At 45.1% G+C, this 25,550-nt stretch overlaps 1 protein-coding gene across 7 annotated transcripts in view; it reads left to right on the top strand.

Annotated features, from left to right (window-relative positions):
• Window positions 1-24,995, top strand: part of RFX2 (regulatory factor X2) — a 61,205-nt gene extending 36,210 nt beyond the window's left edge. For 4 of the 7 annotated variants that reach the window (XM_075175518.1, XM_075175516.1, XM_075175514.1 and 1 more), the window contains exons 6-18: window positions 4,149-4,223; window positions 10,552-10,733; window positions 13,048-13,167; window positions 14,276-14,391; window positions 15,354-15,472; window positions 15,796-15,908; window positions 17,979-18,130; window positions 19,074-19,171; window positions 19,816-19,965; window positions 20,356-20,564; window positions 20,886-21,039; window positions 22,685-22,727; window positions 22,882-24,995. In XM_075175518.1, the coding sequence (XP_075031619.1) occupies window positions 4,149-4,223; window positions 10,552-10,733; window positions 13,048-13,167; window positions 14,276-14,391; window positions 15,354-15,472; window positions 15,796-15,908; window positions 17,979-18,130; window positions 19,074-19,171; window positions 19,816-19,965; window positions 20,356-20,564; window positions 20,886-21,039; window positions 22,685-22,727; window positions 22,882-22,991 (1,641 nt within the window). In that variant the 3' untranslated portion in view covers window positions 22,992-24,995. The remainder of the gene's footprint in view (window positions 1-4,148; window positions 4,224-10,551; window positions 10,734-13,047; window positions 13,168-14,275; window positions 14,392-15,353; window positions 15,473-15,795; window positions 15,909-17,978; window positions 18,131-19,073; window positions 19,172-19,815; window positions 19,966-20,355; window positions 20,565-20,885; window positions 21,040-22,684; window positions 22,728-22,881) is intronic. The other 3 variants (XM_075175521.1, XM_075175519.1, XM_075175515.1) reach the window with 2 other exon arrangements.
• The last annotated feature ends 555 nt before the right edge of the window (window positions 24,996-25,550 follow it).

Here is a 25,550-nt window from a genome sequence, read left to right as displayed (position 1 = left end):
GTGTACTACAGATATTTTTCAACAGGAGTTTGGGATGTCTGTCTTGTTGGTGGGCAGAGGCTTGTCAAACTTTCTGAGTGGATCACTGAAATTATGCAGCATGGAGATAAGAGAAAATTCTCGGGGGGTTTGTTTTTTTTTCCCTGAGCAAAATGTTTTGGCTTTCCAGTTCAAAAGAATTGTCTGTATTTACATTTTCTGATAAGTACAACATCTGAACACGGGGCTTGGTTTACCCAAAATAAAGAAATATATAAGTATATTTTTAATTATGAAGAGACCTGAAAAATCCATTATTAACACAGTGGATAATTAGCACATAAGGTGTGTCAAGCTGATCATGCCAAATGCACAGTGATTGAAAAGCCTTCGTATATATCTCCTACACCATTGTGTATTCTGTCCATGCCGTGTGTTACAGAAAATGTATTTTAGGGATAATACTGATCAAACAAATGTTTTAAAGCTCTGATTTTTTTAATCACGTCCCTCCAACTGTCAATTGAGGTGCCAGGTTTCTAGAAGCACAGCTGTACAGCTGTGTGGGGCTCAGGGGGATACAAGTATTAACCCAAAACAGCCTTTCTGCAGCTACAAGCATCCCGGGGTTTTATCTGAGAATCTACCAGCCCTTAGTAGCAGCTGTAGCCAGGAGTGGGTTGGAGCTCTGCTCACCTTCCTTTCCAGACTGACTTATGTGTGTTTATACGTTTGTATGTAAACATGTTACAAACGTAGGTGTAATTCAGTGTACATGGCCAGATTTTAAAATGTGAACAGCACCACCCAGGGAGACAAACAGGAGCCGTTTGCTACTGAGTACTCTTGAAAATCTGGCCAGTTAGGTTGCATTTTCTTCTTCCACAGAGTTTTAGAATACAGACTTCACATTTTTTTGAATCTTTGTGCCTTGAAATGTTGCCTTTGATCCTGGAGTAAATGTGCTCTGCCTTAGGTAGAAGTAGCTATCTGTGAGGAAAAGTCCTTAGCTTTGGGTGGAAGAGAAAATGACAGATGCATCTGGATTAGCTGGGGTTCATTTCTTGTGTGTGAAGTGTGTCTGTGTGTATTTTAACTGTTCATAGTTAAAAACTAGCATTGGACCATCCTCTGATTTTTGCTCAAGCTTGTTATCTTGAAGGAAGTAGCTGCTGATCTTGTCACCTGCGTGGGATGGCATCTTGCAAAACTGCACAACATTACTCTTGGGTTTTGGCTTGGGTTTTGGTTTTTTTTTTTAAATTTCCGTGGTGATGGGCACAATGTACAAAGCACAAGTAGAATATGTGTCAACAGAAATGTCCCATGAACAGATTTAGTTTGTAGCTGTCTATCACATGGGATAAAGCTGTTCAGGAAAAAAAGAATTTAGGAAGTGACCTTTATGAAAATGCATCTGAAATAAATTCACTCTGTTGCATGTAGGAATGAACTTTCAGAAGGTATTTTAACACAAAATGTCTGTGGCTCTTGTGGAGGGGCTCAAGAGGGTCAAATAGTGCATAGATTCTTGCCTGGAAGACAGGGTAGGGATGTGTCTATGTGTGGCTTTCAGTTCTTTCAGCACAGACCAAAGTTGGAGGGGAATAGAGAGAGCCATGATAACTGCTTTCATTTTCACATAATAATGGGTGAACAGATAGTGGAAGGCTTAAAGAGAGCAATGACTAAATCAAAACAATGGGTAGGAACATTATTTTTCGTTGCAGTGTCTTGCTCAAACAGAGAATAGGAAAGGCTGGTGTTAAAGAGGCCGGAGAGGCTGTAGTCCTGGTAAAATGTATTTGGGGCAGGATTAACAGCTTTGTGGAGAGAAAGAAAAGTACAGCTCGTGCAGATGTAGGCAAGGAAGCCGTAGTGTTTGCATGTGGCTTTGGGGGTATAGTTCAAAGGGGGTGGATGTCAAAGTGGCCAGCAACGTGAGGGCTTGGCAAGGTGAGAGGCAGCTGCAAGGAGTGGGGAAGCGAGAGGACTCGGAGGGTGTTGAATGCTTGAGGCAGAGCCGGCACTGAGACCTCGAAAGCAAGGAGAGTATCTTCAGAGAAGACTGGGAACAAGGTAGTGCTTCAGAATTAGCGATGGTGTAAGAGCTGCCTCAGGAGGTTGAGGGATGTTTGGTAAAGACTGTATGTACATTAAAAGAAAATCTTCAAATATTTAAAGAAACCCGTCTTCCATATCTGCTGCAATAATGATGTTCTGCTCTATCGAATGGGCTGAAACAGCACATGAAGCAGTCGCATTCAATGTTTGTGCCAATAGAGCACTATTAATCTTCATTTAAATTAGGCTATACCAAGAGAGGAGATCCTTGAGACCTCCCATAAGTGGGTCCTCAGAGCTCCTCACCTTCGTGCAGGGCTGTTCAAGAGCTTTTTGTCTTTCCCCTGTACTATTTTTTTTTGCAGATGCAAGGTGTCCATTTGGATGGGGCACTTAGCAAAATGCCAAAAGGACAGGCAGTGTTTCTGTGCTTGTGTAAGAGGTGTTGCTCAACTGGCACTGCGCTGCTCCTTGAACAGAGGAAGGAAATGGTGTCTCCCTCGAACACTGACTCATTTCCTGAAGGCTGCCTCAGCAATCAGTCTTTGGTTCCTCGTGGTACATCATGGTGTGCTAGACAGTTTTCTCAAAAAAACCACTGACACGTAGTCTTAGACTGACCCTTTTTTGGATTCAGCAATGACTTCTTGAGAGGTGCCACAGTGATGGCACTTTTGGGTGGAAACCAAGGGCCGTGTGCTGGAGGTGCTTGGACAGAGTATCACGTTCAGACATGGATGAGGCACAGACTGCGTCTTCGGTTGAATGTTACTTCAGAAGTTAGATCGGATTTGTTCTGTTCTCTCACCTTTCTGACAGAGCTGGGTTTTCTAAATGGCTGGTTTTATCTCGACCTTTATCTTCACCATGCTATGAGTCAGCGCAAAGGAGTACAGGGAGCTAGCTAGTATGTGAAGGAGGCCATTGACAGATCATTGTGCAGATGCTTTGTGCATGTGCCTACAGAGGAGTGCGCGACCATGCATGTAAAATGAGGACAGATGCTAGAGATAGCTGCTGACTGCAAGTTTTACTGGCTGATGTGTGCTGCCTTGTCCTGCCTGCACTAACAGATCACAGATAACAGGGTTTTGAGAACCTCTACTGGAGAGAAATAGCAGGTCTGCTCCTGCCAGTCCCTTAACGTGGTTTTTTTGTTGTTTTGGGGTTTTTTTTTCCTTCCTCACTTGCAAAACGCTTGTGCTCAGGAGCGCTAGAGCTCTGGGACCAGCAGCCATCTGCTAAGCCATCTCTTGCCAGAGAGTAGTTTGCCAAGGGAGCCCCAGTAGCAGAAAGGAGAAGACAAGAAGGGTCCAGGAGAGGGTCGGGGCACAAGGCAGCAGTCGTAGCTGGGCTGTGTGTAGGACAGAAGCTACACAGAGGGAAGCAAGGGGGCTCTTCAAGAGCCAGAATGCCTCACCACCACTCCGCTTGCAGAAGCTCTGAGATCAGTGGAAATGAGCACAAGTAGCATCAAGATGTGCCAGCCTGTCTTCGTGGGAAGAAACCTGTCTTCTTCCTTCAGAGTCCCTTTGCAGTTCTCTTCAGTAGCAAAGAGCTCTTATCCATTCCACCTTATGCATTCTGAGTGTCAACCCTCCTTGTGCCCCTGTTTTATTTAGTTGCCATTAGTTTTTTGTCAAAATGTTAAGGAGTAATAATAACCAAAGTCATTACTTCCAGTTTTCCTTGAAAGATCTGGGTAAAACGGACCTTCTCTGTAGCAAGTCTCCTGTGACCTGCTGCAGTGTATCTGTCTGGTGGTGTTTTGGTCTAGGCATGAGGGGGAAAGAAGGAAAACTGCTTCTCTTTTATAAATGAGCAATGCATATAGTGGAAGATCAAAAGCCCCAGCCTTGCTCTTTCACCCTAATAGGGATTCTTGCTGTGTTGTTAGTTTGCATGCCATACAATAATGTCTCTGCAGCTTCATCCCATAAGGACTGTGCCTCATCTGTTTGCCTCTTTTTCACAAGCCTGTTGATAGAAAGCATTAATCATTCAAATATTAATAAAGAAATAATAATCCTGGCTGTTGCTAACTATCTGATTTCCTTTCTTTTTCTTTTTTCTTTTTTTTTTTCCCCTGTGCACATTTTCTTTAGCTTGAAATGGCGATTGAAAACCTACAAAAAAATGAAGGGATTACATCACACAAAAGCAGTTTGCTCAACAGCCATGTAAGTTATAATCGGAATTTACAACCTTTTTCCTGCTTTGGTAGGAGCATTATTTGTAGCCCTTTGGTGTATTCAACAGCACGAGCCACTCAAAGCATTCTGTGATTCAGCTGTGCTGCCCAAAGCAGCCCATTCCCAAGAAATAAGAATCTGCAAGAAGTACCATGATGTTAATGTTTGTTTATGAAATACTCTGGATTCTGTTAACTGCCTCTACCCTGTGTTTATTTATTTCATCTGCCTTGCAATGGAAATTGCTGGCAATTAGATAAACACATTTGAGGAAGTTCTTTCCTTTCACTGCAATTGAAAGATGGCTGGAAAATAACTTGCAATTCTACAGCAATAACTTGGCGTGAATCATGACAGATATCCCTTAGATCGCACGTATCAAAAGCCTACTCCTGTGAATGCCTTTATTGCCTCTTTCCGTGCCTCAGGAAGATCATTACTGTTACAATGCTATGCTAAATCCATTTGCTAGACCTCTCTCTTCTCACTATGCCAATGATTTCCCTGCTTTGTGTGCAGTTCCCACTATTCTACTGGGCCTTCTGCATCATGGTTTATGGCTCCCGTGCAGTAATGCTTAACAGTGAGCACATGCTTGTGTGAGATTTGAAGGGTCAAATTCAAGTCCTGTTGAAGTCGTTGAACTTGCCTTGACTTCATTGTGTTTTGGATTAGGCTGAAGCATGTTCTGCACTGATAAATCGCAGTGTACAAAGTGATACTTCTTTATTCTAACAGATTTCCTTTTGCTTTGTATTTGGGGGCAGATCTGTTGTCATTCTTAGGTCCTGCAAAAAAAATTTTTGCCCTCTTCACCCTGGAGAAATAGCCTGAGAAAATGAAAGGAACGTTAAGCCTAACGGTCTGATTCTCTTAAGCTGATGTCGAACTCCAAGCCAGGGCTCCTAGATGAGCTCGATCCTTATTTCAGCTTCTAGAAATTGAAGGTTCCTTGTTGTAGTTGGGGAAACATAAACCTGCAGAATCAGGCTGGTAGTTCCTGTTCTGAGCATCTCTGTGCATCCTCCCTGTCCCAGGCTGTGGCCGTGCTCACACGCCCGTGCTGTGCCCCGAGTGCCGCGCAGATTTGTCTAAGGATAACGTTGCTCCGCGGAATTTTTCTTGTTCGTCCCAGTGCAGAAAGGGACAGAGCAGAACAGACCAGGGTGGGTCATGGTGTGGTATTGAAGGAGGTTTGGAAAGAAGCAGGAAAAGGGCAGAGGAAAGAAAGCAAAGATCAAAAAGAGATTTCATCTGACCGCAGGCTGTGCAGGATGGAGTTGGGGCCCGATCCAGCCTCTGATCAGATCTTCCCCACACCTGTCTTGCAGGGTAGAAGTAAAGAACATAACGTCTCTCTTCTGAGGTCATGGTTCATAGTTTGGCATAAGGCTTAAGTTCTTTTACAAATTCTAAAGCAAATAAACTACTTCCTGAGCATGTGTGTACACATCAGCTCTCCGCTGAGGATGTCAGCCCAGACACAAGCAACATGCTGCCCCGGGCAGCTCCAGGGGCCATTCCCTCTGCCGAGGCACAGAGCCTGAGCCAAGGAAACCTACGGGGCCTTTGCTGCCCCGTGCACCTCCAGTGTCCTTGCTCTGCCTTCCCAGAGCACGGAGCGGTGTCTGTGGACATGTGGGAATAACGAGGAGGCGATGGTACGAGCAGCGCCCATAGGAAACACAGCACGTTGCAGAACTGGAGCAGGCAATTTCTTTCCAGAGCTGTAGGAAGGTCGGTGCCATTGCCTGGGGCGGTTGCGCAGCCTCTGCCTGGGGAGGTTTTCAGGACTGGACTGAAGCCATTTAACTGGACTGAGGGACCTGACCGCCCTTGGAAGTGAACCCTGCTTTGAGTAGGAAGTTGGACTGGAATCACACAATCATCATAGAATGGTTTGGGTTGGAAGGGACCTTTAAAGGCCATCTAGTCCAACCCCCTGCCATGGGCAGGGACATCTTCAACCAGAGCCCCATCCAACCTGACCTTGAATGTTTCCAGGGATGGGGCGTCCACCACCTGGAGACTGCCAGAGGTTGCTCCCAACCACAACGTATGGGACATGATGATGAGCGCTGAACCTCTCTGCACATGTTCCCTGGCATGTGCCGTGCTACAAGGGATGTTGCTGTTCCCACCTCTTTATGTTAGAAAAAAACAAACAAAAACCCAGAGGATTACCTATCCTAAATGCCTGTGTGACTGACACACGATATTGTTAGGCTTGCGGAAGAGAACCAGAAAGTGAAGCAGCAGGTGACTCTGATTTGTCAAGGCTGAAAGCAAAATGTGAGCTTGACAAAAGCTAGTAGCCGAGGAAGTTGTGAGATAATGCTAATTGCACTATTAGTTGTGACTTAATTGCTTTTAGTCTTAAGGTTGTAGTGTTTTTCATTGTGTTCTTTCCCTCATTTTAAATTTCATGTTTTGCAAATCTGTAAATTCGTCGATAATGGTTTATTTTTTTGCCGTCAGCAGATGTTTCGTGGCAGGAATCTTTGGTTTTTTTTTTAAAAAAAAAAAGGAAAACTAAAGGTATCTCAGTCAAGAGGGAATTTTTTACATAATGCTGTTTAAACAAAGTCAATGTGAAATGGAGCCACACTTGATAACTTAATTTAGCTTCAAAAACTCTCTGAGAGGTTATTTAAGTGCACTTGAAATATCAAATTTGGAAGCCTAAGCTAATGTTAATACCCCAGTGACACATGATGTTTCTAATGAAATCATGTCACTGTTACTGAAAAAGCTCTGCTCACAAGTGCACTCCAGAGTCACTGGGTCAGAGGATTACTTCTTTGCCAATTATGAGCTTGCAGATGATGCAAAGAAATTTGAGAAAAATGACTGCCATTTTTGTACACGAGTGCCTAAAGCTAGGCACACAAGGAAGTAGTTGGATGCCGTAGCCTACCTGCCTGAGGCCCTGTGGCTCCTAGATGTCCATAGCACTCATGGAGTAGGGGGAAAATGTATTTTTTCCTCACTGCCTGTAAAACAAAAAACAAAAAAAAACCCAAAAGAAACCCCCAAAACCCATCGGACTTCTTGGGGGTGAATGGCTCTTAGGTAGGTGCTGATGGAGTTCTTCCCCCGAGGAACAGATCCTGCCCCCAAATGGTATTTAGGTGGAAACACCTAAAATGAGACTGAACAGAGAAGTAGGGAAACGGTGAAAGGGAATAATTCTCCCTTGGCCGGGGGAGGAATGTAATGACTTAATGAAGGATGAACCTCCTGAAGGGCGGGTGATGCTGGAGCTTGTGCTCACGTACACGGATGGCTCGGGGCTTAGCTATGCCCGGGACCGGAGCTGACAGGCACTTATTCTAGAAAAGAGACTTTTCAAGAAAATATATAGGTTTTGATGAAACTTTAATTGCAAAAGATCGGTGGGGTTGAGCAGGGAACTCCTGGTGCAAGGGAAGCGTTTCTCCCCGTCGCTGAGCTCGGGATGCTCATGCAGGTGGTCCAGGGTCGGTCCTACCTCTGAGCTGGGCTGAGCAGGGACTTATGAACCTGCTCCTCTTAGTCTCAGATAAAACACCTTAAATATGAACCACAAATGTGTGTCTTCATTGGTTTCTTTTTCATGGAAGTGTCCATAAGAAAACCTCTCCAAACTTGGACCTTCAGAAAAAAAAGGTTTTTTTCTTTTCTCAGACAGCCCCGTGTATGGCTTTTTCCATCCTTAAAGAGGCATCCTTGAATCGAACAAGGACAAGGTTTTTGCTGAAGATTATTTTTTTTTTAAATCAAAACAGTCAATAGAAATAAAGTTAAAGTAGAAATGAAATGGAAATGGTCCCCTGTAGTGCCTATAACAAACAAAACAGCATACGGCTGCATAGTGATTTTATTGGAACCTGATCGTAGTATAAACAGAAATGAAACTGTAGAATATTTTGTCATTGTCACAACTGAGCAAAATTCAAAAAGTAAATGGATTAATGGATACAAATGGAAAGAATCTTTAATGTTCTCATTTTAAGTGCCCAGTCTGTTATTACTAATGCAGGAAGAGCAAAAATCATGTTTTGAAAATTATTTATATTCTGACAGATTTCTTTTTTAAGCTCTTTTGTGCGTTTCGTAATAGATTTCGAATTCAATAGTGGGAGTTCATATTGTGAAACTCTGTAATGTTCAAAGGAATATAAAAAGACACTTGCAGAAAAAGAAAGCTGGAAGATGAAGGGAATATTCTAGAAATATCTGGCATTAGACTGAAAATGTCCAGGATCAAATTTAAATGAGAGGGTTTTACCTATATCTGAACTTTCCATAGTAACATGCAACTTTTTTTCTTTTTTTGAAGACTTGGAATTAGAACAGGTTTAGAAAATAAATAGCTGATCCACATTCCGTATCTTCCATAGGATAAATAAAATAAATGATTAAAAAAAAGAGAACCTTCTTAATTATTAATTTTTTAAATACAGGGGATGGGCCAAAATAAGCACAGATGTGGAGTACTTAAAAACTGAGCTCCTGTTGGTCTTTTATGTCAAAAACACTGGGGTCCACTTTTGTTAGAGATAGCTTAATGGGTGGGGGAGGCTCAGGGCTATAGAACGGCTTTTTGGGGCTTCCCAGGGATGTCTCTTCTGCAGACGAGAGCATGAGGGGACGCGGATCATTAGCAAACACCACCTCTTAGGATTGCAGGGTCTGGAGGTCAGAAAGGTCTTCGTCGGCAGAAGAACACATCGAAGAGTGTCTTAGTGTGACTGGAGGAAGGTGGGAAGGTGACAAGCAGCTCTGTGAAAAGCAGGACGGAGAGGAAAATGGCCAAGAGGTTTTTCTTCTTCCAGCTGTGGCAGCCCCTGGTCTGCTCTAAAGGCCACCAAAACTGATGGATCCAGTCATTTGAACTTGTGGTTGCTTTGGATCAAACCCAACTAATGAATGAAATAGTTTTAACTATACAGCTTTGGATTCAGCTCATTTTATGTAGCAGAAGTTTGAATTTGCATATGTGAATGATAACCACGGAACATACATTCGTAGGTGCTGAAAAGCCTTTGTGTAAGAGCAAAGTTGGATATGAAATACATAAACTGAAAATAACTCAATGGAGGGAGGTGTCAGAGATGTCATTGCACATTTCAGTTGTATTTTCACAGAGCTATTGATATAAAACTCGAGCATAGTGGTGAATTGGGACCCCAAAGTTTCACCAAGAGAAAATGGTAGAAAAGAGCCAGATACTGGAGTACGAGTGGAGAGGACTTAAGCGTAGGCCAACTTGTACATCCATGGGCATGGTTAAACCCCGCTGATTTCTAGACTAAGTTTGTGCTTAATTACAATTTGTGCTTGAGCTGTTTGTGGTAAGGAGATGACGCGGCTAATGTTTTGGCATCCATAACCTGAGTCTGTTTTGCCACTGATCCGGTGCGAACGCAGCTGCTGCTGGCAGAGCGGTGCCTCCTGTGCATGCAGGGACGGAGGGCTGGGTGGAGAGGGAAGTCTTGGAAATGTTAATCCCAAATGTCCCTAACGACAATGAAAGGGCTCTTACCAAAGCTATTGATTTTAGTCCATTTGTACATCTAGTTCCTTCAAAAATTCACGTAATGTAACACTTATTTTATTGATGCTGAAGTCATTTAGCTGATTAAAGGAGATTGGGGTTTTTGTCTTTTTGCTTTTGTCTTTTAATTCCTGTGCTGACATTGTGTGCCGGGCCTGCCCTTTCAGACTGGCTGGGTATAAATAATTTATATCGAATTGCAAACTTAAATCAACAAAAATGTCAGAAGAAGTTCAGACAGTAAATTTTGAAAAATAGATGGAACCCCTCCAATTTTTAAGGTTGCTTTGGTAACTATTAATTTTATTGTTAAGTGAACAGTTGCAGACATGCCAATCTTCAAATTAATAAAGACTTTGCAGCATATTTGGTTCCCCTAAAATTGATTCCTCTTAGGCAGTATCTTAACATCTTTATTCTTGGAAAACATGAGTTCTTACAGCTTTATTTTGGCTCTGCAGAAATTAATCCGAATCCGAGGTGGACACTGAGATGGCAGGTGGAATATGTTTTAATGCTTTTGCAAAATCTGGCAGCATTTTTGTTGGGTTATTAGCTTTGGGCTGGGGGTCCTTTTACTTTTATAAAAATGCAACTGGCATAAATTACATAAATTAACTTATATAAATTAACTACCCAGCATTAAGTTCTCTTGAACTCTTAATGTCAGATGGGCTCTCCTGACATTTAAGCATTGACACGGTTTTACACAGCCCGTTCCAGCCCTCTTTAGACTTTCATGTGTTCTTTATTTATTTATGTTTTCCATACATAAAGCTCCAGTGGTTGTTGGACAACTACGAGACGGCGGAAGGCGTCAGCCTTCCCAGGAGCTCTCTCTACAACCATTACCTGCGGCACTGCCAGGAGCACAAACTGGATCCAGTAAACGCCGCTTCCTTTGGAAAACTGATCCGGTCAGTGTTCATGGGGCTGAGGACTCGCCGCCTGGGAACCAGGTTGGTATGAATCTACGTTTAAAAAAAAAACCACAAAGCTCCTACAACTTCTCTCACGCATACTGAGAACCTACTGAGCATCATTTAGCAGACACAGGTCTTTCTTCTGAGATCTCCAGAAACAACCAACCATGATCTTGTGGGGAAAAAAAATTGCTGTTCTGAGGCACAGAAGTAATTTCCGTGTGTTGTGAGGCAAAGCTGCTTTCTCACCGTGAATCAGCAGTGTGAGAGGCTTGACAATACAGTTAATTTCAGACACACTCCAGGTCTCTGGTGACGGTGTCTTGTCCAGCCACGCTGGAATTTGGTCTAAGGCTATTTCCTAAGGAGTCTAAGAATATTTTATTTGAACCCAGGCTTCTTCTCATTCCATTACTGGCTCAAAAAGATGAAGTAACTCGTCTTGCTGCTGTCAGCTGCAGAGCCCAAAATTCTGGTGCAGTGAAACAGTTTCTCCCTTTGGGTCCAGTGAAGTTCCTCCATCACAAATGAGAACAGAACCTGTGCCCGCATCTTTGATGTAGACAAGCTGTACAGATGTAAATGGCTTATTTCTTAAATTCCCAAAGCGGCAGGCTGAATCTTGTGACAGATCTTTTTCTTTTAAGACATCAAAGATCCATATGATGTTACCACAAAAGCGTAACATAAGAAAGTATACTTGCTGTAATTACATATGTGTCCTTCAAGGGAGCATCCAAAGTATCTGCACAGCTTGCACAGCTGAGTTTGCATTTTATCCCAGCTTCTAATTTAAAAAAAAATAGCTAATACACTAGAGAAACAGTGGTTGCTCTGATTGTGTAACATTTTATAATAAAATTCAAGCTTAGATATTTGAGCTTCAAAACAAGAACAAAACCAGATGTGTCCAGGGCATTCCACAGCTGGAATGTGGAGGCAACAGCCGTAGGAAGAGCAGGGGAGAGTTTGGATTTCTGTAGATTGGTTCAAGTGCAAGAGCTCTGAAATAATTTCGTTAGAGGAGAGAAATTCTTTAATCCAATCAAGGATTAAAGAAAAAACAAACAAGCAAAAAACCCACTTAAAATTGCAAATGTGCAGGCTGGGAAGGATACAGTAAACCTCAATAAATATGGAAATCGCTGTCCACCATTATTTTTTTATTCATTCATTTAGATTATAAATGCAGCTGTTATTTAATTTGCAGGCACTTAAAATCACTTAAGACATGGCTGAAGCATACTTCGTACCTGGGCACTCAGTGTGTGTAAAGCCCTTTGGTACAGTGACAAAGACTGAAGGATTCAACCTTCCCCTTCAAAAGGGAAAATTCCCCCAACAAGGAAGAAAGAGTTAATTCTTTGACAAATATTCCTCTTTTAAATTTCTCTATGTAATTTTCCAACGGGAAGCATCGTTGGATTTAAGGTGCCTCCAAACCCTGTCGTAGTGACACAGCAAATGAATTTTAAGCATCCCCAATAAGAGGGCTCTGGAGACCCTGCTGCTGCTCCCCTGGCTCGGTCTCCTCGCCCACTGAGGACTCGGCTCAACCGTTGTTCGCGACAATTGGCTAAAGCCAAGCTGGACATACTGTCGTCATGTATCCATGGCTGCATAATTGTCCTTCTCGCTCCCAAAAGCAGACGCTTGGGGGTTGAAAAATTCCAGTTTGGTGGAAAAACTTTAACTGACACTTCTGTCTAATGTGATGGAAAGACATTCGCCTGAGGAGCATCACAGCAGCTTCACTGACCAGCAAAGGAAAAAGAATTACAGCATCTTTTGCTTGCAAAAAGCTTTCAGTTTTTACAAAACTACAAAAATAAGCAACTCCAAGAACAAAGCCACATCAAAGTCTGTTGCCATTGCTGTGAAAGTGCTGGCAACAGAAAGACATTTTTCTTATCATAGTTGGCTATTCAGTCAGGCTTGTTTTATCCAAGTCTAGATAAAGATGGAAGTTTGTTTTTATGGAAAAAACAAATCCTTAAACCCTAATCAAATAGCAGAGTGTCCCCTGAGGTCTTTCTGTCATTCTGTTTAATAACACTTTGTATTGTAACACTTGTCTCCTCTTCTCCAGTTACCATGGGTTACTTGGAACAAACCTTGCTGGGTTTTAAATGTGGATGTCACTGAACTTTGCGACATGTGGTTTTAAATTTTATAGGGGATGATGGCATTCATTAGTTCAGCCATTCAAATAGCACTTGGCAGCAAACCGATGTGTGCTGTCAGAAGTAGGGTGTATTGTCAAAACAAGCCTAAGAGTAAAATTGCAGGGCTACGATGTCCCTTCCATTGACTAGCTTACACTGAGCGATTTCAATGCTGCTACTTCCAGGGGAAACTCCAAATATCATTATTATGGGATCCGTCTAAAACCGGAGTCTCCGCTGAACCGTTTGCAGGAGGACACCCAGTACATGGCAATGAGGCAGCAGCCCATCCACCAGAAGCAAAGGTAGGTGCTCCCAGCATCTTGGGGCTCACTAGCGGTGCCCCCGAAAGGTGCTCCTTTCCCAAAGAACGCGGCAGACCCCATCTTGGGACTTGGCCTCGCTTGGGAGCAAAGGGAGCGTGTTGGGACAGTTCAAACCCAAGGGTTGCTGAAGTGCCAGAGCTGAGCTGTGGAAGAGGGGGGCTGCAAGTCACTGGCCACTCTGAGTGGTGGAAGGGTCCAAAACCACTTCTGGTGGATGCCCCATCCCTGGGAACATTCAAGGTCAGGTTGGACGGGGCTCTGAGCAACCTGATCTGGTTGAAGATGTCCCTGCCCATGGCAGGGGGTTGGACTAGGTGACCTTTAAAGGTCCCTTCCAACCCCAACCATTCTATGATTCCATGATTCTATGATTTTATGAAATGGCATTTATCTGCCTATTCTGTTTGCGAGCGGCTCGATTCAGCCTGCTGCTACGGAGAATGCCACTGTATGTGCTGCTTTTGACTGCCTCCCTCTGACCGAACTGTTTTAGGACCTCACCTATGGAGTTATTTGTGTCAAATCAGTGCAAAGGACTTGGGGGCTTGTGTTGTGCTTGGGTCGGTTTGGGGTTTTGTTTGTTTGTTGTTTTTTTTGTGCAACAGTGCAAGTTAAATAGCGCTGGGGTTAGTCTTGTATCTGAGTAATTTTGAATATAAAACACAACGCGCAAAGAAATTTGGAATTGTCTCCTGGAAGCACGGACACACACGGTTCTTGCTGGAGTGAAGAAGGAGCAGAAGAATTTATTTCTTCAGTTTGCAAACAGAAAGTAAATGCCAAAGTCAGCTCCTGAAACAGAGTCTGCACTCTGGCACCCCCTCCAGCTCTGCTTCTGGTTTTCTTCTTTTATGTCACCTTGGGCAAACTTCTTAACCCCTTTAATTCTGTCTTGGGGAGTGCTTTTCAAAAGGAGGTTCCCATTTTCCCCCTCCACTTGAGTAGGTGATATAAATGGTCAACCCTGAAAATGCTGGCCTTCAGTGTAACCTCATGTATTACATGTAACACAAAAGTCTGCGTGACTGGGTTACAAATACGTGTTTGCTCATGCCTGTGTAAATCCCAAGCCACGCTCTACATTTAGGTATAGACCAGCGCAGAAGATGGATGGCATGGCAGAGAGTGGGTCCAATAGTAACCCGCACGCTACGCCGGAGCAATCGGTTGCCGCTCAAAGTCAACATCATCAGCAATTCATAGGTGAGGAGACTTCTTTAATGTGTTAGATATCTCACGTCTAGGCTTATAACTTTAAGAGGAAGGAAGGTCTTGTCCAGCAAGCCCCATCTGTTCTGCATTTGTGTGCTTTTCTAATAAGTCTACAGTATTATATATATATTATATATATATAATATATATAATAGTCTACAGTATTATATATACTGTATATAAAATATATAGTAATAAGCTAATAAGCTCTTGTAACATCACACTTGCTAAGTTTATTTGCTAACTCCTAAACCCACAGGAAGGTTTTTCCCTTGTACCGTCAGGTCTGTTGGTTCCCTCTAAGTATGTTTTTAATCCGTCTGATTTTATCCAAATTGGATGGAAGGAGTGGAGGTCCTGAAGAGCCTTGCTAAGACGGGCAGCTGGAGGGAGAAGAGCAATTCTCTTCATTGCAAAGGCAGCAATATGTATCCGATGCAGACGATCCATACGGACCTTCCCCTTGGGAGACAAGCTTTCTGGCTTTGCTGGTCGTGGATCTACGTGTCTCCGTCACCTCCAGTAGGGATGCCAAATCCTGGCCAGCTCTGAGCCTTCTCTGAAATACAATTGCTCCTGATGCGTCTGCTGTCCAATTATATTTTCCATTGTACTCTCAAAATACCAGAAGGACATTTTTCAGGCTTCGGAGAAAATCTAATGGGAAGCGCAGTAGATGAGGACAATGTATTCTTGTTTCTTTTATTACAGAGAGAAAGAAAACGTTTTCCTTTCCGCACTGAATAAAACGGGCTGCGGTTGTTCGCTTTTTGCCCAGTATAGCAGCATGAATAGGAACGTCCTAGATTATCGGTCTCATTTCTCCTGTTTCTTCCCCCATTGAGACATGAAAGATAGCCACCAGCGACAGCAGCACCTTGCACCCATTTGCAGTCCTGCGTAACTCAGTGCTCCTGACTCTCACCATCTTTCCCTATCTTTTTTTTCCCTAGATGTAACCCATGTCTTTCCCGAGTTCCCAGCCCCTGATCTAGGTAATGTCCTCTTACACGAAGGGGTCACCATGAATGATGTGAAAACTCTGCAGCTTCTTTACAGGCGACACTGCGAGGTGATTATTTGGAATATTTTTAATTGATTTATTGATTGATGTGGGACATAATTCATGCGCTCATCTCATAGCATGCTCTTAGGAAAAGCTAGAATATAATAGGGGATGCTTGATTTGCTAGGTATTGCAACTCAAATATTGCGCTTTATGTTATTTTTTCATTGTGTGACCTGTTTTATGTTATCTTGGTTATTAAAACAATGCCCTTTCCATTATTTTTCTTGTAAATTATTTAATCTAAATGGCAGCACATGAAATTTATGCTTACACTGCGTGACAAGACGCTAGCAGAGCAGCTAATGAGTTGTACTCTTTGTTGTTAGGCGACTTTGGATGTTGTTATGAATCTTCAATTTCATTATATTGAGAAACTGTGGCAATCCTTCTGGAGTCCTAAAACACCATCTAGTGATGGCTCTACTGCCCTGCCGTCCAGGTACACTGCTGTGCTTTGATTCTTTCTGAATGCTCCATTTTTTAGTGGTATTTTCTCTTTTAAAAATGCATGAAGCGTTTTCAGCTTCATTAGGCATTTTGAGTGCTTCGTGGGACTTGAAAGTATTTACTTCCCTGCAGAATCGTTACAAAGAGTGTCAGAAGTGTTTGATATCGTAATGACTGCACAAAGTTCAGACCTCCAAGGAAAGCATCTGCTCTGATTATGTACATCTATGTGCCTTGTACCTCCTGTAACAAGTGCTAATCCAAACTGCAGAGAGCGTTTGGATGGATGAGAATGGGATGATGCTTTCGTAAATGGTCAGCAGGAGCAGACAGTAACGATTCCATGTCCTTAGGTATCGGTCTTGAGTGACATCTCAGGCTCTGAGGTTTGAGTGACATCTAGACTGACTCGCTGCTTTGGATGGCTATCCAGATCTTTAAGTGCCTCGTGTTTTGAGGCAGATGATGGCAAATGAAGCTGCTCTGATCTTTGTACTGCTGCCTGGCTCGTTGTTATTGCCTTTTCTTCATCCTTTATGCGTTGGTGGTCTGCTGCCAAGAGACAGGGGAATGGAAATAAATGAAAACAGAGAAAATTGAAAAGGTGAAGGTTTCTTGTTAAAAATTTGTATTAAAAGTCTGTCCTGTCCACTTCTACAGATTATATAAGGACTTCCGATACTGACATTTTATATTCAGAAGAAAAATGATAAAAGTTTGATTAATAAGCAAATACCCCATAATAATCGGTAGAATACGGCCCTGTTATCCTCAGTAGATGTTACCCAATGGATGTTTTCCCACAAAGAATCACTGTAGCTTTGTTTGATTGTTTCAAAATCTCTTTTAGTTAAGGGTATATCTCCAAGGCGTATTGCAACACCACAGAGAGAGCGGTGCTAGGTACAAATAGGCTCACTGGGTACTGGAGGCAGCATTTCTGCAGGGCTCTGTCTAAACTAGCGTATCTTGCTAAGGCTGTGCGCTCTAGTAACCCTCCATACCACTGCTAATAATCAAGATAAGTAAATAAAGCACTCCTTCCCCCTGCTTTATATATACACAAAGAAAACCAAAATGTTATCAAAGTGGAAAACTGTTTGAAAGCATGATAAAATGCAGAATATAGTTCCACTTAACAGAAAGTTTAGGTACTTGATGGCCAGTTTCTCCATGTGAGTGTTCCAGGAGTATGCCTGTAGAGTTCATTTACAAAAACCGCTCAGGCAGAGGCTATAAGTACCTCTTCATGGTATGTCCAAGGCTTGGCTTTGATGTAATGCATGGGGAGAGTCCCTTGCAAATTCCCAGTTCCCAGCGTAGTGTCTTAGCAGCTCCGCTTTGATGCTCTGGCAGTGCATTAAGGCTTTGGTTTTCTCTGCTTGCTGTTTAACCAAATATCTTATGCCTTAATCAAGCAGAAAAAGTTCCCATACATCTATAAAGTAGATAAAGTAGTAAAAAAGAAAATAATGCAAGCTTGATTGATTCAGTTAAGAGACAATATGCTCTCTTCTCATCAAAACACCAAATCTTTTTCCTTCTGAAAACATTCGGCATTTGAAGGTGTTAAACACCTCGAAACCATTTGTAGGATCTGTCAATACCGACTAATCTGCTCAAAAAACATTTGCTGCAAACATTTTGTCCCTACTGCTACAGCTGAGGAGGTTTAGAGCAGAGGAGAGAGGTGTGAAGGTTTTGGAAATAGCTGGGTCTGTAAGGAGGCACCAGGTAAGCCTTTGCTTGCTGAAATGGCTGTATTGAAGCACAGTTCCCACATACACGTGAACGTGAGTCTGTGAAAGGCAACTGAGCCTAAAGACAGAAGAAGCGAAGGCCAAACGCCGGGAGATACGGATTTGAGGGAAGACTGACCCCACAGAGAGAGAGGTGCTTGCAGGGTCAGCAAAGACTTGTATAAACAATTAAACATTTCCTTTTGAAAGAAACATGAATGACTTTTTTCTGCTGAAAGCCGGGCTTAGAAGTCGAGAGGAAGGGTGAACACACTGAATGCAAACCTGCTGCTAACGCTGCCTCCCTCCTCCTCCTCCCACAGCGATGAAGAACACGAAGGGACTCTCCCAAAAGATAAGCTGATCACTCTGTGCAAATACGAACCCATCCTCAAATGGATGAGAAGCTGCGATCACATCTTGTACCAGGCCCTGGTGGAGATTCTCATCCCAGACGTGCTCAGACCGGTGCCCAGTGAGTATCCTGCGGCGTGGTCAGGAGGACACGGGTGGTCCCAACTCCTGCTCAGCTCCTGCTCCTCGCTGGGCTGAGTCACGGGATGTTGTGTCTGACAAACAGCGATCCATGACTCCCTTGGTCTGGCTACCACTTGCCACAAAGATTTCCATGGTAAAAGCTGATTTAGAGGTTTTTGTTTTGAATACAAGCTAAATTATGGCAATAGCAATATTTCTCCTGCAGCATTGCTCTGCGTCGACGGTACTTTGTGGCCCCTGGAAATTCCCATGCTTTTTAAAATTTGGTTTATTACATATCACATCTCCTGACTTTGGCTAGGAGCCAAGGTGAAAGCATAAGCTTAATGCACAAATAAGTACAGCTAATCCTTGTGAGATGTTTCCTCGGAGATCGTATCTTTATTTATGTAGGCCCATCCTGTCCCCTACTACACCTCCTGAGAATTTGGGGTCAACTTTCATTTGGGAGATCAGTGATGGGATATCGAGGGTTTTCTCTCTGATTTGGCTCCTCAATGAAGTGCGTGCGTCAGTCTCCTGGAGGCCTCAACTCAGCCATAGACTGGGCTGAGCAGTACTGGAAAGCCATGTCCCGCTGAGCTGCTGTTGTCAGTCTACATGTTGGGGCACATGTGTGTCTTTAAAGAGCATATTTCAACGTTTGGAAAATGCTCAGAAGGTCCATGAATAAGAAAAGGATAAGAAAGAATAAGAATAAGAATAAGAATAAGAATAAGAATAAGAATAAGAATAAGAATAAGAATAAGAATAAGAATTAGTTTGAGTGCATCTCAGGACCCAGCTGGTTTCCTTGATGCTAAATCGAGATCACAGCTAACCAGATCAGAGGCTGTGCTTTCCACAGCAATCCTCAGCTAGAAAGTGGTGTCCAAAGATGATTCGGAGCAGCCTTTCTAACTCTGCAGACTTCTTTGCAGGCACACTTACACAGGCAATTCGTAATTTTGCCAAGAGTTTGGAAGGGTGGCTGATGAACGCCATGAGTGAATTTCCCCCCCAGATTGTCCAGACCAAGGTAAGCACAGTGCAGGTCGGGGTATGAACTGAGTGCGTGTGTGCGTGTCGCAGTGTTCCACAGAGACTGGAAATGACTGCTGGGGTTTGGCCACGTGTACTCCAGACTAACAGGATGTAATGAATAATTATGAACCAAAATCAGCAAGGAGTGGGAGGACAGGTAGGGCGATTCCTTTGTACCAGAACCTGATGGTGCTCTGTCCAGTAAGCCATTCCCATGTCCTGAAATTGCAGATAAAGCTTTCTGGAAGAAAATCTCTGCACTGGGATGAAGCTGTCCTGCTAGAAAGTGCAGGACAGCTCATGGACTGAATGGCATTGCAGAGATGGAACCTAAGGCTCCTACTCCCCTTTCCTAAAGCCATGAATTCTTGCAGCCTGTTCTCACCTTGCTGGACTCTGCAAAGTGTGAAAACCTGTTAGTTTAAAGAAAAGAAATGCAGAAGCTGGTTTGTAAGATGCAACATATGCTGCAAAAGTGCTGCTCTGGAGCGCTCGTGTATGCTTTGGACAGCAGCACGGGTGGGACTGTGCAGGTTACCCCAGCTGACGTGTGCTGCGTGTTTGAGCTCAGCAGTGGGAAGGATTTGCCTTCCAGCCCCGTGGCCTCCTGCTCGCGGAGCCCTGCGTGCTGTGTTGCAGGTCGGGGTAGTGAGTGCCTTTGCGCAGACGTTACGGAGATACACGTCCCTGAACCACCTGGCTCAGGCTGCCCGTGCGGTGCTGCAGAACACTTCCCAGATAAACCAGATGCTCAGCGATCTCAATCGGGTCGACTTCGCCAATGTGCAGGTAATTTATGGTATCTTTTCCTAGGTCGTGGTGTCTAGAACAGGACCTCTATAATGAGGTTGTCTGCTGGTAATCAGCATCTTATTTCCAATACTAAGAAGCAATTAAATGAACAATTTAACGGGTTTGGTGTTACTTTTCCAGGTAAGTCTGCCATCTCACTGTGAATAGTGGAGAAGGTACTAAGGAACTTCTGTAAGAAGTACTGCTACCAGCAATAATATAGTTCTAATAATAATATTGTACTGTGGCCTGGGCTGATCGGAGGAGCCGTGATTCAGAGCTGGTTTGGAGTCCTTGTCTACTAGAAATGAAGTTGAATTCCTGGGTTGGGATGCAACAACCATGCGGACTTGGCGTGAGTAACTCTCAACCCTTTTTCCTGAGCAGGAGCAAGCCTCGTGGGTGTGCCAGTGCGAGGAAGGCATGGTACAGAAGCTGGAGCAAGATTTCAAGCTCACTCTGCAGCAGCAGAGTTCTCTGGACCAGTGGGCTAGTTGGCTGGATAATGTTGTTACTCAAGTCCTGAAGCATCACGAGGGCAGTCCCAGCTTCCCCAAGGCAGCCAGGCAGTTCCTGTTGAAATGGTCTTTCTATAGGTACATTTTCTTTCTCATTTTGGAGATATTTCTGCCTAAATAGCTCCTTGAAAAGCCAAGGCCAAGTTCTTTACTCCCATGCAACTCTGGTTAACTGTTGCTCCGCCCTGGTACGGAAGGGAGTGTTGTGTCTCCTGTATCCCTTCAGGATGGGGATAGGATACTCCATCAACTAATTTCTTAAAGTGCTTTGATCCTCTTGGGTTAGAGGTAGCAACAGAGCACTGTGTCCCAAGGTACCTTCAGGGTCAAGGATTCACATCAGCCGTGATGCAAGTGTAAAACACAACCCAAATATTTTGTTTCCCGGCCATTTTCCAGCTCCATGGTGATCCGTGACCTCACCTTGCGCAGTGCTGCCAGCTTTGGTTCCTTCCACCTGATTCGCCTGCTCTATGATGAATACATGTTTTATCTGGTAGAGCATCGTGTTGCCCAGGCAACAGGGGAGACGCCGATTGCTGTAATGGGAGAGGTGAGAATTGTTTATTCCCTAGAAACAAACCCAAACTAAGCTGCGCTTGAAAAGACACGAGTGGTTCACAAACCACACTGTGTCCTGAACGTGTTTTTATAACCATCTTTGCCAAAGGATTTACTGAGTTTTTTGAGTGCCTGGCAGGAGGATCCAGCTCCTTAAGCGTCTTCCGTCCTGGCTCGCTAATACCTGAGCTGGTGGGTTTTGGGGCAGTTGAGCATCAGCTGGGCTTCGGAGGCCTGGAGGAGGGAGGAAAAGGATCTCCCCACTTCTCTCCATAACCTGTGGGTACCAACCCTGACTTTGGGGTTCCCGCTGGGGCAAAGTCCCATCAAACACAAAATTAAACCAAGCATAAAAAGGTCCAAAAGTTACTTTCCCTGCAACTTTCAGTGGTACCGTTCATTGAACTTCTTCAGGCCTCTGCAAGCTCCAGAGTTACATGCAGAGTCAGCCACTCTCTCTGGTTTTGACTTGAAGAAGAGAAATGATGGGTTGTTTGTGTTGGGGTGGAGGGGATTGGTTTTTTTTTTTTAAGAAATCAGACAGTAAATCTGGTGCCTAGCTGAAGCTAATTCCAATTTTTCACTCTGAAATGCCCAAATTTAAAAGGCCCAGATCAACCGATGACAGCAATATAGAAACTACTGCTAGATTAAAACTGATCTCATTTGCTCCTTGAAGCTCGTAGCTTTTCTTCCTTCCCTGGAGCTCATGTAGGGGAGCCAGACAAATCAATTGCATGCCTTTTGCTTTCCCTTCCCCTCCCATTAGACCCATGCTATTGCCCCAAGTCAGCAGCGCTGCAAGTTCCCGCTATTCCCTGCAAAACCTCTGTCTTTATTGATATTAAAGGAACATGAAAGGCAGAGAGTGGCTTCCAGCAAAACCTAGCTGTGGGAGGCTTTCATCCTTCAGGTTTTGCCTTTCCTTCTTCAAACTCTTGCAATATTTCTGTTCTCCAGGAGGAGGCTGATTCTTCCCAGCAAAAGAGGATGAATCGTGTCCTTCCATTTCCATTGCGTGCTTTATAACTCCTGCTCTCCTCAGTTCTTTCTGCTGCCCAACTTTGCGTGACTTTTCAGCATCATTGTTATAGCAATTTAGTGTTTCAGACCTTGTCACAGCGGGAGACAACGCATCTCCAGAACCAGTTCTCTGGTTACACTTGGCACCGTGGCCTTGCAAGCCAAAGTACTTTCCTGACGTGAATGCAAAGGCTTTGCCGAGAGTTGCACAGAGGTGGATTGATGGTAGAGTCCCAGGAGAGGTGAATAGCTGGCATGTCCGAGCAGCTGCCCGACAGCAGGGGGCTGGAGAAAAGGCACCATCCTTTGGTCTGTGACAGCACGTGGTCGTGACTTGGGAGACAGAAAAATTTCTCCCTTCGTTCCAGAGCTCAACCCTGCCCTGGATTGTGCGGTGTTTGCCCAGAGGTTTAAATGCCAGCGGCAGACTTTTCCTCAAAACATGTGGTTTGGTTTTGCTTTCTGCTCTTCACCAGCGGCACTACTGATGCTTGTGGTTTCTTCTGAGCCCTTAAGCTCTTGTTAGAATTGCTTGGAAATAGATGCCAACTTGCAGGTCTAGCGCCTCGGGTCTCCATGAGCCTCACTTACCTTGTAATTCCTTTTTCTTTCAGTTCGGTGACCTTACATCCCTGTCCCCAACACTGCTGGACAAAGGTATCTCCTCTCCCTCAAGGGAAGTCCCACTGGGTCAGGGTTGAATCGCTGTGGGAGGGGGAACCTCCTGCTGGCTCTTCCACCCTGCTTTGTTGGGAAAAAGGACCTCTTCCCCTCCGGTCGCTGCTCTCATGCTGAGACCTGTCCTTTGCAGATGACATTAGTGACCTGGGCAGCGAGGTGGACACGGACTCCCGGAGCGTGGGGGAGCCGCTGGTGAAACGGGAACGCAGCGACCCCGGCCACTCGCTGCAGGAGATCTGAAACGGGGACTCGGCTTTTCTCCAGCTGGACGAAGACACCCGGAGCCAGGTTTGACAGTCGCAAGCCTGAGTCTCCCCGTATCTGTGTTATTAGTGCCTCTTAGTTTCTCTTTACGTTTACTCGTGTTTGAGGATGGGCTTCGGGGGTGAGCCTGGGCGGGCGGTGGGACAGGGCTGGTTTGTCCGCCTGCTTTCCTCCGGCGCGACTGCTGGCTGGAGGGCGAAGGTCCCAAGTCTGCTACCGAGCGATGGAAGCCTCCCTCAGCAGCGGATCGGACGTGCCTGGCTGGGAGAGGCTGTCCTCTCCAGCCTGAGCCAGGCGGGCAAACGAGGCTTTCTCTTTCAGGGAAGGTGGTTTGGGTTTCTTCCCCACTTCTCAGACTTCACTGTGATACAAACTTGAACCAATCAGTGCCCAAGAAGAAGGAAAAATACCTGACCCTTCTCCTCCAGCCTTTCAAGACAAGCTGTCCTGGCTCTGACTTTGCCAAATCATTCGTGCCGGACAGTTCGTCTCTCTTGCACCAGCCTGGAGAGCGAGCTCCGGGCTGCACATCCATCTGGTCCTGGCGGAGTGGTGCACGTGCACGCTCTGGGACTGACACATCCGTGCTCTGGGACTGATACGTGCTCGCTCTGGGACTACGGGACAAGCGTTCCCACCTGCTCCCGTGGCTCCCCAGCTGGGTTTTTTCATCGCTGATCAGCAAATGCTCCTGGGACGCTGTCGGGCCAACTCAAGATACCAAAGGACTCTGAGGAAGCGGCAGCTGGTCGCAAAGCGTGTTCGTTGCCCCCTGCGCTCTGATGCCCATGGGCAATCCCTCGGGCAATCCCATTGCCCGGACAAATCCCCATCCTCACCAGGGTACCCAGGCAAGGGGGAACTGGTCCCGCGTCCTGGGTTTTGTAAAATTCTCGTTTGATGTCCTGCTAAAACATGGAAGGTAGGGTGCAGCTGCCCGGGGGGCTGCATCGGGAGCATGGGCGAGGGTGTGTGACTGCAGTGCCTTAGGGTGGGCCCGGCGTGCCCGCTTCCCCCCGGCTCTGGGCGAGCCGGCGCAGCTCAGACTCTGATAAAACAGCCCGTCCCGTGTAGCAGCGAGGGGCTCTCACGGGCCCCGGGTATGCTCAACGCTACGGTGGCGTTTCCCCTTGCTGTATCGCTTCGCCTTCTCCTGCGGCGTCGTTGCGGTGGTGAGCTGGGGGAGCTTCTGCCCCGGCGGGGTTTTATTCTCCCTGTCTGTGTCCTGTGGGGATCTGGGCTGATGTGGACTGCAGGGCAGAGGTGGGGGGGGAATCTGTCATCAAGCCAAACTGCAAAAACAAAGCCCCGGGGCAAATCTTTCTGTGAATAAAGGCCGTGTCATAAATAGCTTTTATTATTATTATTTCTAATGATACAGTATTTGATGTGAGCTTTTCCAGGGGCCTCGTGTACATTTGCATATCAGAGTATATTCTATCCAAATATATTACTTACGCATTCCGAATGGTACTAAGGTAGCTGTGACACTTGGAAAAATATTGCTAATGGAAAGTAAAAAGAAAGTGTGTATAGTGGCACATCTTTCCCTCTTACTGTCCTGTGCTGTTGTCTGTCAGGGTGATGTTTGTCTGTAAATGTCTCATATCAAACTAGCAGGAGACAAGTGAGAAAGCTGGATTTTTTTGTAAATAATGACAAGGAATACTCCCTGGGTCAGAGTCCGCACTTCAGATCCTGCTGATGAGATACGATGGTCTAAAAAAACAACTGAGCAACCAAGTCTTAAACTCCCCTGCTCCCACTGAGTGTGATATTAACTTCAGCTGGTGCATTGGCTCTTCTTTGCAGCCGCTACCGACCGAACCCAGCCACCTTCTGCTTACCACGGACGTGCAAACAAGATGCTCTGGAGCTCTGCAGCACTGTGCGAGGAGTCTGGATAACCACCTAAACCCGATATGCACAAAATTCCTAGCTAAACCTGAATAGCAATAAACATATATCAAATGCTCAGGCCTGTACAATAATTGTTTTGGTCCCATTTCTTCTTTAATCGCTGAAAGGAGATGTCAGGCAGATGCTGCAGCCTTGCAGCGTCGGGGGGAGATGCAGGATCTGCCCAGTGCGGTCCAATTAAAGCAGTTTTGGCCAGGGACCCGCTGTCTGCAGGGCGGCAGATTCACCACGAAACAGCGACCGGTCTGTAGGGGTAATACGCCCATTACACCAGAGTTCACGGAGGGGAGAAGAGGCTGAAAGATCAGGCTGCTGCTAAGCACGGGGCTGTAAGAAGCATTTTCTAATTATGCTTCCAGACTAATTGTGGAGGATGGGAGCAGTGAGACAGGGATGTGACAAGTGACAGATCATTCCTGCTCTGACCCCTCGGGAAGGGGAAGGTTTAGCTTCAGCCTCTCTTCCTCTGTGTCCTTCTTGCTCACTTCACTCTCCCTCTGGGTTATGCCCAGTCTTACGGGGATGGCTGGACCAGCCTGAGCCGCTTCCTTCGGATGCTGAGTCTCGGGGCTGGAACAAGGGGGTTATTTCCCCCCGGCTCCCTGGGGAGCTGAG

The sequence above is a fragment of the Calonectris borealis genome, chromosome 28 (genome assembly GCF_964195595.1).
Source record: "Calonectris borealis chromosome 28, bCalBor7.hap1.2, whole genome shotgun sequence".
Lineage (NCBI taxonomy): Eukaryota > Metazoa > Chordata > Aves > Procellariiformes > Procellariidae > Calonectris > Calonectris borealis.
This window is presented reverse-complemented; position numbering and strand designations above follow the sequence as displayed.